This window comes from Asterias rubens, chromosome 21, assembly GCF_902459465.1.
Source record: "Asterias rubens chromosome 21, eAstRub1.3, whole genome shotgun sequence".
NCBI classification, from domain to species: domain Eukaryota; kingdom Metazoa; phylum Echinodermata; class Asteroidea; order Forcipulatida; family Asteriidae; genus Asterias; species Asterias rubens.
In genome coordinates this window covers 4612885-4629371 of record NC_047082.1, presented here as the reverse complement: position 1 = coordinate 4629371, position 16487 = coordinate 4612885, and the positions used below count along the sequence as shown (strand labels likewise).

Genomic DNA, 16487 nt, shown 5'->3' with positions numbered 1-16487 from the left:
GTGCTTAGTTCAAATCTCACCCAAATAATTTGCCTGTGGCATTGCATGTTTTCACAAAATTATGGAAAGAACCAAGTGTACCGTGCTTTCTGTTTGCTCTTCAACAGATCAATGTATAGGACGCGGTTTTACTGAATTTGAATAAGGGAATCAATGTGTGGTGAAGAGGTTTTCAACTAGTGGTTTAAACCAAATGAGGCCTGTTTCTTGATAATTTACCTCGACTTCGTCTCGGTAATTATCAAGAACCAGGCCTCGGCAAGTTTAAACCACTAGTTGAAAACCAATTCAACACACTTTGATTCCCATTCATGAATAACTTTTCGGTCAAAAAAGATCAATACTTTTTGGTCAAAAAGTAAAATAAATGCAAAAATTATAAATGTTCAATGATTTCTTTCAACGCAACACCCTTCCAGCTATGAAATGGTAAGGCTCTCCGGTAAACAACTCCTTATAAGGGAATGCTGTTTGCGTTGTGCGTATCGCGTGATGTGGCAGAACTGTTCCAGCCGTTGCTCTCGACCAATAGCAATGAAGAAACTGTCTTATAAGCACAGGTGCAAGCTCGCGTGTCACGCCCATGTTTCAACACTTATTACTGGTGATAAACAAAGGTTTATACACACCCACGTGAAGCGCTCTCCACCAATAGGAACAGCGAAACTGTCCGAGGTATTTATGAATATGTCTCAATGATTTAGATTTAATGTAGATTGGATTAAATATAAATACCCTCTGCACAGACCACTCCCATCCATGAATTAATACAAGTACAGGTGAAGAATGACTCGAAGTTGTTGCAGATGCCCCCGTTCTGACATGGATTGCTCAGGCAAGGGTTACCTATGGTGGAATGAAAAAAGACAAATTAAAGGGTCTATGTACTTTTTTCCAACACAAAACACAATGTCCACAAATTTTGAACAGTTTGAATTTGAGGCATCGCATGATGAGATATCAATGTATATTTCGTTTGCGATAACACGTGTATCTACTTGCCAGGTATAGTTTGTTCTTAGAGAACTTTCTTGCTATATTCTACTGCTGCGGAGTAGAAGATCGGGGGTTCGGGAGACTTCTCAGTTCTGAAAAGAACTGACCTGCTTTTAACTATTACCAGGGCGGATGGTATAGAAAACAGACTTGGACTACTACTACTTTAGTTAGCTTATAGCATCTTAATTAACATCGTCAGTTTACACTTATGTTCTGCAAAATGTGTCATGTAATTGGTTTTTCACTATTTTCTTGGGGCCCAAAATAATGGTCGACAGAAAGTTTTGTCAGTTTTGGTATGGTGGATTATTAAAATTGGTTGGGACAAAAACAGGGTCAACGACAAATTCACCAATTAACAACACTTTAATAAAGTAGACTTAGTAACTAGGCATGCTGTAGTTGGGATAGACTTGATGACAAGTCGTTAGGCGCTGCCTAGCCCTACGTGTTTCTAAGTTTTTGGCCCAGTTTTTGTCAAGGGAGAGGAGACTCTTTGCTTGGCAAATAAACCCCACAATTTGTATCTAGGGACCGTTTACATCGCGCACAGAGAGGTAAAAGATTTGCCACGATTTTAGGGACACCTTGAAAACAGGACCTCTTACGATACATGGTGCAAGTAAAAACTTGGATAACTTTCCGTATGGCGCCACCACTTTTTCACTAATTTTTACAAAAAGGGTTATCTAATTGAGGTAAATAAGATACTATATTATTTCATATCGAATGAAAAAGTGGTGGCGCCATACGGAAACTTTTCCAAAAACTTGCCAGCAAGATTACTGACTAGGTGAGACCATGGACTCTTATTTTATAGCTCCATGATGGTAAGACCCTCAGTCACAGTGCATTCTTCCGAATGCATCTATTCTATCTAGAGACGGTGAGAGTGCAGGGTCCGTCCTCTTCAAAAACAATAACAGTCACAGTTTAAACAACACCAAAAACGAAATACACGACGCTCTCCTGACCTCCTAGCCAAGTGCCCGCGGAAGTTTAAGAAAGCCAAACTAACGGCCTACTTACCAAGTTCACTGTTGTAAAAATGTGCCGAGCGTGAAAAAAATGTATTTTTGTGTGTGCAGATTTTGACAGATGCGCCCATAGGGGAAGGGCGCCACCAGTAGTCAAAAAGTAATTAGGATTACATGCATGAGGAAAAGTTAGACACAAATATTGTTTTCTTCTTGCTCCGGTCACCCGCTAAAGATCGCTTCAGACATGCAGTAATCAATTATGAACACCACAATAATGCACATGGACAAGTTTGTTTTAAATGGCTGCGTATCTAGTCTAATCTCTCCCGCTAAAGATCGCTCCAGACATTGTCGCAAGTGCAGCTGCCACTCGACACCTCAGACCAATCAAAACACAGATACATAGAGCTTACGTCACAGCACGTTTATCCAATGAAATGAGTGCATCAAAAGAAATCACTTGTACTGAAAAAGTTCATGTCTTTAACCATGCGGATAAAAAACAAGGAACCAGTCTATCAGATCGGACACATAATTAAAATTAAAAAAACTGTTTTGACTGATACTTACCGGTTTCACAGGTCAGGCCAGACCACGCTGACGGACATGAACATGAAAAAGCACCGCCGAAGTTTAAACAAGTCCCTCCATTTTTACATGGACCAGACGCACAGTTATCGTCAACAAATACTGCAAAGAAAATTTACAAAATTTCACTTTGCCATTTTAGAAATGTAGTATTCACAAAACAACAATTAGTTGTTACTTGTATAATATTCTGTCGCCTCCAGTAAACCTTAAAAAATGCTGCATCAGTATACAAGAAAAGTCAAAGATACAAAGTAATGTACTTGTTTAGATCTACGAGAAAAACTGATTGTGTGAAAACATAAACTGCTGAAACAGCAACACTAGAATGTTAACCACAAAAAAAGCCCCCCCCCCCCAGCCTACCATTAATTTTTGGTTAATAAATTAACGAATTTCTTTAGTTATAGCATCATCTGTGTCTTTTTCATGAGGGCGGATCGGAGGAGGAGGTTGGCGTCCCTACAACCTCGTCCGTCAAATTATTGTCTTGAAGTAGTCACATGATGGATTTGAGAAACTGCATTGTGAGGAATATTTTGGTTTGCGGTTACGCCATGTGTGTATATACCAGGTACAGTTTGTTCTTTAGAGAACTGTTTTGCTATCTCTGGTTCTACCTGCATGATTCTACTACTGCGGAGGAGTCGATTTCGGATAAGAGGACTTTTCATATCTGAAACCCTGTCCTGCTTTTGAACTCTAGGCCTATACCTGTGGGCGGAAGGTAGAAAACCGGCCGGGACTACACTTAAGCTTTTAGTGGATCTTTAACTTCACTAAAGGAGAGTGAGTTCTGAATAATTATTGGTCTCAACGTTTCGACTATAGCTTGTTCTGGTCATCGTCATGAGACATGTAGTCACTTAGCCCTGGCGGCCTTACGTTTTCGTATCGATATACTTCAGTGGCAGAGAGGAAGAGTCCTATCACGCTGCACTATCTTGGTCATGTTCCCTGTTTCCATCATTATGAATGCTATATAACATTCATTGCGCAATGGCACCAGACTATTATTTCGTCCAGCCTCAGTTTGGTTACAAAGAGTCTGAATTGAGTAAAATCAAGATGGCCACACGATAATAAAGGTCCACATGCATAGGACTAGTACTGTAGTCATTTTGTACTTACCTATATCGCAGTTGGTACCGATAAACCCATCCGGACATGTACAGGTATAGAAGGCGGCGTTAAAACCTGTAACACAAGCCCCGCCATTTTGGCATGGAAAGCTTTCACATGGACCCTTTTCTGTAGAAATCAAGTCAATAACATTATCAATTTGGAAAAAACATCATTGCAAAATCATTATTTGCTTTATATTAATCAACTCGAGATAAGAAACAGATTTTGGTACTGAGTAGAGAGACAGGGCTGGTAAACGAAAGGTTATCCAAGAAGTATATAATTGTTAATTACAAGTTAATGATTTGCTAGTTCTGTATTGCTTTTATTTCTATATTTTTGTGAACGTTTTTAACAACTTATGGTCGGCGTTCATAACAAAGCAGATCATGAAAACAAACAGGTGGAAAGTTTTGCATCCACTAGTAAAAGTCAGTTGCGAACTTGCGACCGCTGTCTGAAGTAAATAAATAATCTTCTTTATTTGCTCTTCTTTTTTAATTACAAATAATACCAAAGCCCAAATTAAATTCCACGATTAAAATACAATGTTTTTTGAGAGTCTTTCCTGAGAAATCAATACTGTTTTAACCTCCGATCTGCCCGGGGGAAAATGTATTACGGGTAAATAACTGTTTTTGTGTTCTATTGGTCTGCCAGATGACTCGATGTTCCCAGCAGCCGATTTTACGAAACGCTAGGATTAATCCTATCTCAAGTTATGACAAGAAACTCGTCCTAACTTAGGGTGCGTCCTTACGTCTTAGGATACGGAACCGAACTCGTCCTAAGATTAATCCTAAGTTGGGATGAGTTTTGTGAAATCGACGGCTGGACCCACACATTAAAGGCATGCAGTGGACACTATTGGTAACTACTCAAAATAATTATTGTCATAAAACCTTTCTTGATTACGAGTAATGGGGAGAGGTTGACACATGTATTTATATAAAGTTGTATAAAACATTGTGAGAAACAGCTCCCTCTGAAGTGACGCAGTTTTCGAGAAAGAAGTATTTTCCACGAATTTGAGTTCGATACCTTAGATTTAGAATAGTAGGTCTCGAAATCAAGCATCTGCTGAAAGCACACAACTTCGTGTGACCATGGTTGTTTTTTCTTTCATTAATATCTTGCAATTTCGAAGACCGATTGAGCTCAAATTTTCACAGGTTTGTTATTTTATGCATAATGTTTAGATACAAAAAGTGAGAAGACTGGTCTTTGAAAATTACCAATAGTGTCCAGTGTATATCGAAGCATTCTGAAAATTATACACTATTTTTTAGATAGGGCATCACTTACCAACTTCGCAGTTGGTACCAGCCCAATCTGATGTACAAACACACGTATAGCCGCTGACTCCACTCTGTAGAAAACACTGCCCACCATTCTGACATGGATCACTGGTGCAAGCAGTGATTGCTAAAAATTACAAAAACAAATTATTTATAAAAACACAAATTAATAAGCACCAAAGTATATAAGCATAAAAGCATGATTGAATTGATTGGTTTAGTCCTGATTTTATCTTGTGGTGTTTTTTTTGTGCGTCAATGGCCAGAGGAATTTCAGAGGGCAAGGCCATTTTCGTTTTGCAAAGACAACTGTAAGGGGAAAACCTCAATGGGAAATTGTTGAATGTGCACCAAGGCCAAGGGAGATGTAATGGCCTAACAATAAATAGTTGCGTAATAATATTTTGTAATTTTACTTTATTTGTCACATAGCTCTCGCAAAAAACAAATGGTATTTTTTAATTTTGTATTTTTTCAATCCAGGATATGTGTAAATGTAAGCTTTTATAAAAACTTATAATATTTTAGTTTATGCACATAAAATGTCAAGGGACTTGCAGGCCTGATGTACATCCACAACGAAGGCGATTGCCTCCACGCCCCATGGTCATTGCCTTGGTGCCCTTAAAAAGCTCGTATAAATTTACAACTTCCTCATAGGGTCTTTTACCAAGGAGAACATGCCCTGGTGCCCTTGCCCTTTTTAAAACGAAACATACAGGCTATAAGATAGTTGCGAAATCGTAACCCTCCTCCCGACGGCCGGAAGGGAGGGTCACGTTATCGCAACTAGCCTTTTGGGTTATGAGTTTTTTTCTCGTAAAAACATCAAGTACTCATCAATTCTTAACATTGGAAACAAGATGGGACATTCAGGAATACTCTTCGTGCTCATGGATTTCTATCCGGTGTCTTACCTTGTTCACATGTATTTCCTTGAAACCCTTGTTCACACGTGCATACAAAGAAATCTGGCAGACTTGTAAACCCTTGACACGTAGCTCCGTTTTTACACGGACCACTGTCACAGCCAGCTGTAGGTTAAAACAATTGATTCAAATATTATAGGACTCATAAGTTACATGGACAAAAATATTATATTCAAAAATAGAGCAACGGTACAACGTAACATAATTTTTACAATTTGATCTACAAAGTATAAATACATAACTAAAGCCATTGTACACTTTCTGAACAGAACAAAAATTAAAAGTTCACAGATTTACAAATAACTTGCAGGGTTTACAGAAGGTATGGTGAAAGACTTCCCTTGAGAAATTTGGTTGAAGTGTCCCTTGCTTTATTTTATTTTTAGCATGAATGTAAAATGTAGCAATGTTTGAAAGTACATTTGCAAGAGAACTTGGACAATATAGAGAAGCAGTTACAGTTCTCCTTTCACACAAATAATGTTTTGTAAAATTTGCTTCAAATTAGCGAGGGCTTTAGTCATCTTTTGATATGATCGTTTACTGTTTTAATTCAGGAATTAAAAAATATATATGTAAGTGGTACTTATATTAAATCAAAAGCCCTATAAAATAACAATAAAATCAACAGATGCTTGTAGTTATAAATTAACAGGTAAGCCTACATTTATAAATTGAATTTTTTTTCCACAAGGACAACTTTACTTATTTTTTTCTTCTATGCGCTTCAAATTAACCTACACGATTTTCTCCTTAAACAACAAACGAACAAATTTATTTTACAAGGGCCCGTTTTTATCATACGGATGAAATACTTCCGAGCACCCCGTTTTTATTTATTGAGTGCAGTGCAGCCATCTGCATCTGAAAGCCTTACTAAACAGTAAAACTTTACTTTGATTTGGTTCTGGTTGGAATCACAATGATGGGAACCTCCTTAGGTGTACGTCACTGCGCATTATGTGCTCGGTCAAATGGAACTGCATGGGTCACTGCGCTTAGCAGACTAAACACGTTTATACCTTGTGTGTTTTGTTTACTTTTGTGTATATTTTGACACTTTAGTTGTCATAACAACCGAAGTAAAGCTCATAGAGTGGACAAGAATGGAGAAAGAAACCGGTACAATATGGTAGACTGGTAGATACACAGCTTTATATTGTGAATGTTTTTGTTATTCACGAATATTTCACGTGGGTAACTTCGGTATTCATACACCTTTGTCAATATACGTGTACACGAGAATCTTTCGACAAATCATTTTGTGACTTGGTATTATTTAGTTTTGTAAAGAAGTCAAATATACACACGTGCATAGCCACAGTCATGGGTAGCCTACACGTTTTGTTTAAGACAACACTTGAACAATAATGAGCTACTCTCTGGGCCCAATTTCATAGAGCTGCTTAAGCACAAAATTCTGCTTAAGCAAAATAATCAATGCTTAGTAAAATCAGAATACAGGCCAAGACTCCACTCAATTGTTATGCTAATTTAAGTAAACAATAGCTCAATACCAGTCACAAGCAAGGTATACATGACATGAAATTTTGGCCAGTAACATGTGTAAAATAAGCAAGCTATTTTCGTGCTTCACCACATTCTTTGCTTATAAGCAGCTCTATGAAATTGGCCCCTGATCTTGTATTTGACAGACTCAAACACTTTTTATTCATAATTGACACAGCATGTGTTTGGCCATTGAATTCAGTGGCCATTGAATTCAGTGGCTTTTAAAATGCGGACACCAAAATGTGCTCACATGATTGTGGCTTTTGACACGTCTTACGACAACATTATAATTTAGGCCCAACATGAATTTAGCATTTGCAAAAAAAAAAAATTCAATCGATCACAAGGCCTCATGGCTTTTACAACGGCAAAGCGCGTGGTTTGCAACATGTGTCTCTTTTAAGCTAGAGAATGGCGTGCATAAAAGGAAAGTAATTGTAATTGCTGTATGTTATTTGCATATCATGAAATTTTTGCACAGAAAGGACCATTCAAGAAAATACAACACGATATATATTACTGGTTGTTGTGTTGGTGTTGTTGGTGCATGTTGTTTTTACTATGTGTGACTATTGACCTTTTATCTGCTTTTTTTATAGAATCAGCAAACTGAGTGCTGGAGATATAAATAGTATACTGTATGAAAGGCAGTGGACACTATTACTCAAAGCAATTATTAGCATAAAACCTTACTTGGTAACGAGAAATGGGGAGCTGTTGGTAGTATAAAACATTGTGAGAAATGGCTCCCTCTGAAGAAACGTAGTTTTTGAAAAATAATTAGTTTTCCACGAATTTGATTTAGAGACCTCAGAATTCGATTTTGAGGTCTCGAAATCAAGCATCTGAACGCACACAACTTATGACAAGGGTGTTTTTTTCTTCACATTATTATATTCGCAACTTCGACGACTAATTGAACTCAATTTCTTGACTTTTTGTATGCATGTGTACACTTGGTGAGAAGACTGGTCTTTGACAATAGACCTTTTCGCAAATACTGGGGCGCGCGCGTAAAGCTTGGAATTAGGAGCATTGTGGTCTAGCTGGTATCCAAATTTGATTTATATCTATCCCACAATGCACCTCATTCAACAGTCTGCGCTTGCGCATTGGTATTTGCGATAAGGTCTATTACCATTTGTGTCAAGCATGAGGGTAGAAATACCTCCATGTGTCGCGTGTCTGCTTGAGGTGGAAACCTATCAGAATGCTTAAACAAAAATTGTACCAAAGTTATGAAGTTTCTAAAGACAGATATCTGCCTTGGCAAACTAAAGTAACTGGCGATAGGAACACTGTTTTTTATGAGTACAATTTCCAAAACCAACTCAATTTAATTATCAAGTTGTTTATTATCATTCTTAAAGGGAACACGGTCACATGTTGGGAGCAAACTTAACGTGTAATACAAATAGCAATACGGGAACTGGAAGTCCTACTATAAAGCCAATATAAATTTATTAATGTCCTTCGGAAATTGAAACAAAGAAAAGCAGCATGGTAACTTCCTTTTGGTTTTCAATAAACGGAAACAATGTATCAAACTTGTTGCAATGTGTAAATTTGTGTGTACATTGTGTGTAATTTTGCGTAAAACCAGAAGTTCTGTATGTTTGTGGTTCTGTTGTACTTCTAGAACTATACTTCTATCTTTCTCTGGAGAAGAGAAAGAGGAGACCTTATATAGACCTTCAAAATATTAAAAGACCTCGATAAGGTGGGCAGCAGAACATCTCTCAAGCTCTTCTTCAAGCCATCCCTGAAAAAATTTGATGCAGGAAGAATTTCTTTACCAAGGAGTAATAAACGTAAGGAACGCCCTTCCACAAGCCGAAGGCGTAGTGGATAATATGCCAAAACTGTTGCACGTTTTAAGTCAAAACTTGATTTTCACTGGGAGGAGGAAAAGATAGGATGTGGGGTCACAATGAGGTCCACCCCTGTAAACCGTATCAAGTATAGTAAGTAGATATAGCCTCCACGTTCACGATAGCGGGACGAACCATAGTTCTAGGACTAAGTAGTGCTATTTATTGTAAGCCTAAGCAGTTTTAACGAAAATGTTACTTTTCTCGGGACTAATTGAGAAATCCAATAATTACAGCCTGACATTTTGACAGTACAGTTGTTCAAGGTTCCTTCCTCTAAAGACTTTTCTCGGGACTAATTGAGAAATCCAATAATTACAACCTGACATTTTGACAGTTGTTCAAGGTTCCTTCCTCTAAAGACTTGAGGAACCTTCCCCAAACAAATTGAGAAAGGACATGCTATAAACAATAGTTTTCAGCATTATTCTAGTCAGTAGGTTATTGATCATCATTAATCAAGACTTAAATATAGTTTTAAAAAAAATTGTGTAATAATATTGATCTGTTGACTTTGTAATTCATAATTCACTTCTGAGTTATCATTTACCCTAATCACCGAGATCACTCTGTCATTCCACCCCACCCGCCACCGACCAAAAACAAAACCCAAAACAAACGAATTCCAAACTCTATAAAGTACCTGTAATTCTATATAAGTAGGCCTAACCCAGTTTTCCATTCATGTAGTTTTACGTAACACTTTTAAATGTTAAAGGCAGTAGACACTATTGGTAATTACTCAAAATAATTACTAGCATAAAACCTTTCTTGGTGACGAGTAATGGGGAGAGGTTGATGGTATAAAACATTGTGAGAAACGGCTCCCTCTGAAGTGCCATAGTTTTCGAGAAAGAAGTAATTTTCCACGAATTTGATTTTGAGACCTCAGATTTAGAACTTGAGGTCTCGAAATCAACCATCTAAACGCACACAACTTTGTGTGACAAGGGTATATTTTCTTTCATTATTATCTCGCAAGTTCGATGACCGATTGAGCTCAAATTTTCACAGGTTTGTTATTTTATGTATATGATTAGATACACCAAGTGAGAAGACTGGTCTTTGACAATTACCAATAGTGTCCACTGTCTTTAAAAACACCGTAGTAAGTTCACTTACTTTGTGCATAGGTTGCTGCCAGCAGAAGAACCAAAACACCAAACACCTGCGTCAAAATCCACATGGCTTTATCTCGTAACTAAACCTGGTATAAATTCCTGACTTCAGTATTAAATCCTTCCCATGAAATCACACCAACTTCTGTATCATTCCATCTGTAAATAATCCACTCTGTCGACGAAAAACGTTTTCGAATCTACTCCGCTTATTTTGAAAGTGATCGGTATTTAAAATGGTCCCCTCTAAACTAAACCGATATTTTCTTTTTGAATTGGGGGTTTCGGAGAGGTCGCCTATTGTACGGCGAACAATGGTTGCATGGCGAAGCAAGCCGTTTTGATCCCCCGTGGTCCGGACCGTTGAGTCAGACAGAGATTTACATGTGAAAGTGCCCAACATCCTGGTAAGCAAATAGAATGGCGTAATTGAATGGGACGACTGTTGAATAAAACATGATGTTGCATCGTCATAAGTGGAGTTATGTCACTTCATTACCGTGTCTGTTTACTCTGGATAAATTGCTAGAGATTTTTTGTTAATTTGACTTTAATTACTTTATTTTTAAAATGTAAATGAAAATACTAAGGCTGGCTACTTAATAAGAAAATTACAGACATTAAAAAAGGTGCGATGTTAAATAGCCTGTTGTATCCAGAGAAGTGAATGGTTAACAAGTCAACCATTAATGTCAAGAATTCAAAGTTATTGATACACTATAGTGACGTTAGAGGGCGTGGTGTGTGACTGTGAATTCATGTTGCGTATGATTACGTCATATAAGAACTGTGACTCAGATTGCATCTACGAAATGATGACACCAGTGGTGGACAAAAACAGGGCGTTGACTCCTTGCTCGATCGATGGTTGTAGAAATCAAACATAAACGAGGACGTGGGTGTGGCCAGGGTGTGGTTAGAGTTTGGGTAGGTGTGGTCAGGAAGAAGATACTTGCATAAAAGTTACATCCAACATTAAACAACAGCATCTTACAACAACATAAACATAATGTGGATTTCTTAAAAAGAAATACCCCCTTTGTCTGGAAATGCAAGCATTGATTTGGCAGGGATAAATTTTGTTTAAAGGCAGTGGACACTATATATTGGTAATTGTCAAAGACTAGCCTTCACAGTTGGTGTATCTCAACATATGCCTAAAATAACTAACCTGTGAAAATTTGTGCTCAATCGGTCATCAAAGTTGCGAGATAATAATGAAAGAAGAAAACACCCTTGTCACACGAAGTTGTGTGTTTAGATGGTTGATTTCGAGACCTCAGGTTCTAAATCTGAGGTCTCGAAATCAAATTCGTGGAAAATTACTTCTTTCTCGAAAACTATGGCACTTCAGATGGAGCCGTTTCTCACAATGTTTTATACCATCAACCTCTCCCCATTACTCGTCACCAAGAAAGGTTTTAAGCTAATAAATATTTTGAGTAATTACCAATAGTGTCCACTGCCTCTAAACAACAGCATTTTACAAAAACATAAACATAATGTGGATTCTTAACAAGAAATGGCCCCTTTGTCTGGAAATGAAAGCATTGATTTGACGGGGATAAACTTTGTTTACTGATAAAATTCCACCTTAAACATGGGTCGTGAGGCATTTTGGAACTTACTTTTGGGAAATTGTTTTGGGGTACAGAGTGATAGTAAGTAAATTTGGGCCACTTTATATATATACACTATCTGACATTTGGATTCATTAGAAAATGATAAATAAAGTTACCACGAAAATTGTTCAAAAGATTTGAAAAAACAATTGATTTTACGATGGTTAGGCCTGCACTAAACGTGGCACTTTTGCCGTGTTGAACTCACGGGATTTTTTGCACGCGCGGCAAAAGTGCGGCAAAAAAATCGTTTACAAAATGTCGAAAAAGAAAAATGCCGCATTTTCAAGTAATTAATATTGGTAATTACTCAAAATAATTTTAAGCATAAAATCTTTCTTGGTGACGAGAAATGGGTGAGGTTGATGGTATAAAGTTATAAAGAAGTAATTTTCAACGAATTTGATTTCGAGACCTCAGATTTAGAACTTGAGGTCTCGAAATCAACCATAAACGCACACAACTTCGTGTTACAAGGGTGTTTTTTCTTTCATTATTATCACGCCAGTTCGATGACTGATTGAGCTCAAATTTTGACAGGTTTGTCATTTATGCATATTATGTTGAGATACACCAACTGAGAAGGCCAGTCTTTGACAATTACCAATAGTGTCCACTGCCTTTAACTTTACTTATTGTATACCTAAAACTGATGTTAATAATAAGGACAACATTTTAGGTGGTTAAGGCAGCCATTATATGATGCTGTAATTTATGAGTGTCTGAGTTGATTTATAATGAAAGATGACTCTTTGGCATTTATCTCTCGCGTCGCCATTTTGAGTTACAAGAAGTGGCGCAAGTAAATTGATTATTGTCCAGATTCGTTATAATTGCCGTCAATTTGACGTGCACACTTTCATTTGAGTTGGACACGAGTGCGACACATGTCTACATCTAAATTTCAGTGAAAATAGGCGTAACCATTAAATCAAACAATAATATTATGCACTCTATAAATTACATTATAAATCTCCATATTATTTATAACAGGTGTTTAGGCCGCCGGAGCTACAATTTACAATTTCGGTGGTTCGCGTCGTTAGCATTGTAAATTTGCCCGCCATTTACCTGAGCGGGACCGCGGATTCGTGGAATGATATTGGTTTGGTTTTGGGTGTCGCCCTGATACGCTCCACTAATCTACAGACCACCGGGTATTTTTCACATTAAAGCCATTGGACCCTTTCGGTAAACAGTATTGTCCAAGGCCCACACTTTGTGTATCACAACTTCTATATCAAATAAAAAACCTGTGAAAATTTGGGCTTAATCGATCATCGGAGTCGGGAGAAAATAACGGGAAAACCCACCCTTGTATCCGCGCGTTTCGCCGTGTCATGACATGTTTTACTGTTTTCTCAAAAAGTAAAGCATTTCATGGAATAATATTTCATGAGAAGTATTTCACCACTACCTTCTGTAAACCCTGTAAGTTATTTGTAAATCTGTGAATTTTTGTATTTGTTTTCTGTACCGAAAGGGTCCAATGGCTTTAAAGGCACTGGACACTATTGGTAATAATTATAGGTTTTCTCGGTCAAATTCGGCAAATGAGCAGTCAATTTCATTTTCATGCGTTCGAATTAAAGCTATTTTGCCTCTCCAGTTGTTACTGCGTTTCAAATTCAGAACTCAGCCATTCATATTCGTTTTGAATCGAGTCAAATCCCTTTAGTACTCTGTTCAATTTAGCGTAGCGTCATTCTTTTTCGTGGCACACACGCCTCAAGAAGCGTCTGTGAATTTGAATGCCGCTTTGATGAATTGTTTAATTGAATGATTTTTTTTTAAATCGAATCATTGACGCAACATTACATTTGACTTATCAAAAACGAAATCGAATGACCCATTTTTAGTAGCATTCGATTTCGCGCGAAAAGGAATAGCTTGGTGGTTAAATTGGCTGCTCATTTGTCGAAATTGACCGAGAAAACCTATACTAAAAATAATATTATTATAAGCATAAAAACTTATTTGGTACGATCAATGGAGAGCTAAAACATTCTTAGAAACGGCTCTCTCTGAAGTAACGTAGTTTTTGAGAGAGAGGTAATTTCTCACTCAAACTAAAAGACTTCAGGCAACAATTTTTTTTCCCATTCATTATCCTCTTGCGACTTCGATGGCCAAATTGAGTCAACATTTGCATAGATTTTGTTATTTTATGCATGAGTTTGTTGGGATACACCAAGTGAGAATACCGGTCTTTGACAATTTTCAAACGTGTTCAGTGTTGAATCCCTGAATGAAGATGTATGTCGTACAATTTACCTTATTGTTGTATTGGTTTCAGCTTCATTGTTCGTAAAGTATTTCATAAAAAAAAGATGAAAATCACAGAGCAATGTTTCAAAGAGAGTCGTGTTAATGCGTGTTCTACATGCTACTGTTCATATTATTGTCTCACTGAGACGAAATTTGTTTGTAAGAAAGTGTATACTCATTTCTTTAAAAAAATACGTTATTTAGAGGGAACCGTGTCTCACAATCTTGTATAATATCAACAGCTCTTCATTGCTTATTGCCAAGTAGATGTTTTATGCTAACAATTATTTTGAGTAATTACCAATAGTGACAAGTGCGTTTAAACACACCCCCACGAACCGCCCGATGAATAACGCAAAACATCGTGAGTGAAATTACGCATTTACTACAACTGACTATTTGCATTTAAATTATGTTTATTTATATTAGCAAATGGACTAATATTATAAAATGGCAACATCTGCTGAGTCTGGTAATGGGTGTGACAGCCTATGACGACAACCCATGCTGGAATAATATTACACGCGGGAAACCCCACTCAACGACAACAGACAGTGCAAATCTCACGCGAATGTTCAAACATTTTTTGTTAGCACGTGTCCCCCATATTCTATTTGGAGGAAAAAGCCACATTACCCAGTACCAGGAACTGATGTAAATTAGCCTACATTTGCAGCTTACATTGTGCTTCAAAGGCACTGGAAACTATTGGTAATTACTCAAAATAATTGTTTAGCAAACAAAGTTACTTGGTATCGAACAATGGAGAGATAGTGATAACGTAAAACAGTGTGAGAAACGGCTCCCTCTACAATATTATTTTCTCTCTCAAAATATTTAAAGACTTCATAGGATTTGAGGCATTGCATGGTGAGGTATCAATGTATAATATTTGGTTTGCGGTAACACCATGATCTACTTGCCAGGTAGAGTTTGTTCTTAGAGAACTGTCTTGCTTTATTCTACTACCGCGGAGCAGATGTTCGGGGGTTCGGGAGACTTCTCAGTTCTGAAAAGAACTGGCCCTGCTTTTAAACTATTATAGGCATCTTTATAGGTATCTTTCTCTTATTATTCTCCAGCAACTTCGATGACCAATTGAATCAACATTTTCACAAATTTGTTATTTCATGCTAATGTTAGGATACACCAAGCAAAAATACAATTACCAAAGGAGTCCAGTGCATTTAATTAAACAAATAAAATAATTAACCCCGGGGTTTACAATCGAGAGCAAAGTAAACAATACCGAGCGAGTTTGAATTCAGGCGGCAAATGTAATGATTTTGGCGTACAAATTTAGATTTTGTAATGATTGGTAATAACATAATACACACAACACATGTATTTTTTCATGCGAAACATTCAGCATGAACACACTTCCATTATTAGACGAAACGTTTTTTTTTTTAAAACCAGAGCACCCGTGTCTGACCATAAATCCACACACTGTCAACTGCTTCAACACTGACGGATGCAAATGAACACCGCCCTCAGTGTTCTTAAAACGCTTCAATATTTCCCTCTGAAACTCTTTTGCCGATTTTGATTGAAACTGTAATGGTTAAATACACGGGACACTAGTATTGGTAATTACTCAAAATAACTATTAGCATAAAAGCTTACTTGGTAACGAGCAATGGAGAGCTCTTGATAAAAAAATGTGATAAACCACTCCCTCTAAAGTATGGTTCTTTATGTAACCAAATTTCTCACTCAGCTATCAAAAGACTTCAGACGTACCTGCAGCCTTTTATTTGGGAATCTGAAATAACACAACTTTTGCTTCAAAGGTGTCTTTTCATGATCTTGCCACTTTCGATGACTCCACATATTTCAGGCATTTTTATGTTGAGATATAAAGCCTACCAAGTGAAAGAAATGGTCGTTAAAGAGAAGGTACACGTTTGGTAATTGTCAAAGACCAGTCTTCTCACTTGGTGTATCCCATCATAACCATAAAATAACAAGCCTGTGAATATTTGAGCTCAATCGGTCGTCGAAGTTGCGAGATAATAATGAAAGAAAAAACACCCTTGTCACACGAAGGTGTGCGTTTAGATGGTTGATTTCGAAACCTCAAGTTCTAAACTTGAGGTCTCGAAATCAAATTCGTGGAAAATTACTTCTTTCTCGAAAACTACGTCACTTCAGAGGGAGCCGTTTCTCACAATGTT

The 16487-nt window shown here is 37.3% G+C and overlaps 1 protein-coding gene across 1 annotated transcript in view; it reads right to left on the bottom strand.

Moving 5' to 3' along the window:
- LOC117304325 (neurogenic locus notch homolog protein 2-like) overlaps positions 1–10715 on the bottom strand; it is a 111786-nt gene extending 101071 nt beyond the window's left edge. The window contains exons 1-6 of the mRNA XM_033788707.1: positions 10425–10715; positions 5908–6024; positions 4998–5117; positions 3699–3818; positions 2550–2669; positions 736–846 (exon numbers count right to left, since the gene is read on the bottom strand). Coding sequence (XP_033644598.1) covers positions 736–846; positions 2550–2669; positions 3699–3818; positions 4998–5117; positions 5908–6024; positions 10425–10488 — 652 coding nt within the window. The 5' untranslated portion in view covers positions 10489–10715. The remainder of the gene's footprint in view (positions 1–735; positions 847–2549; positions 2670–3698; positions 3819–4997; positions 5118–5907; positions 6025–10424) is intronic.
- Positions 10716–16487: the final 5772 nt, after the last annotated feature.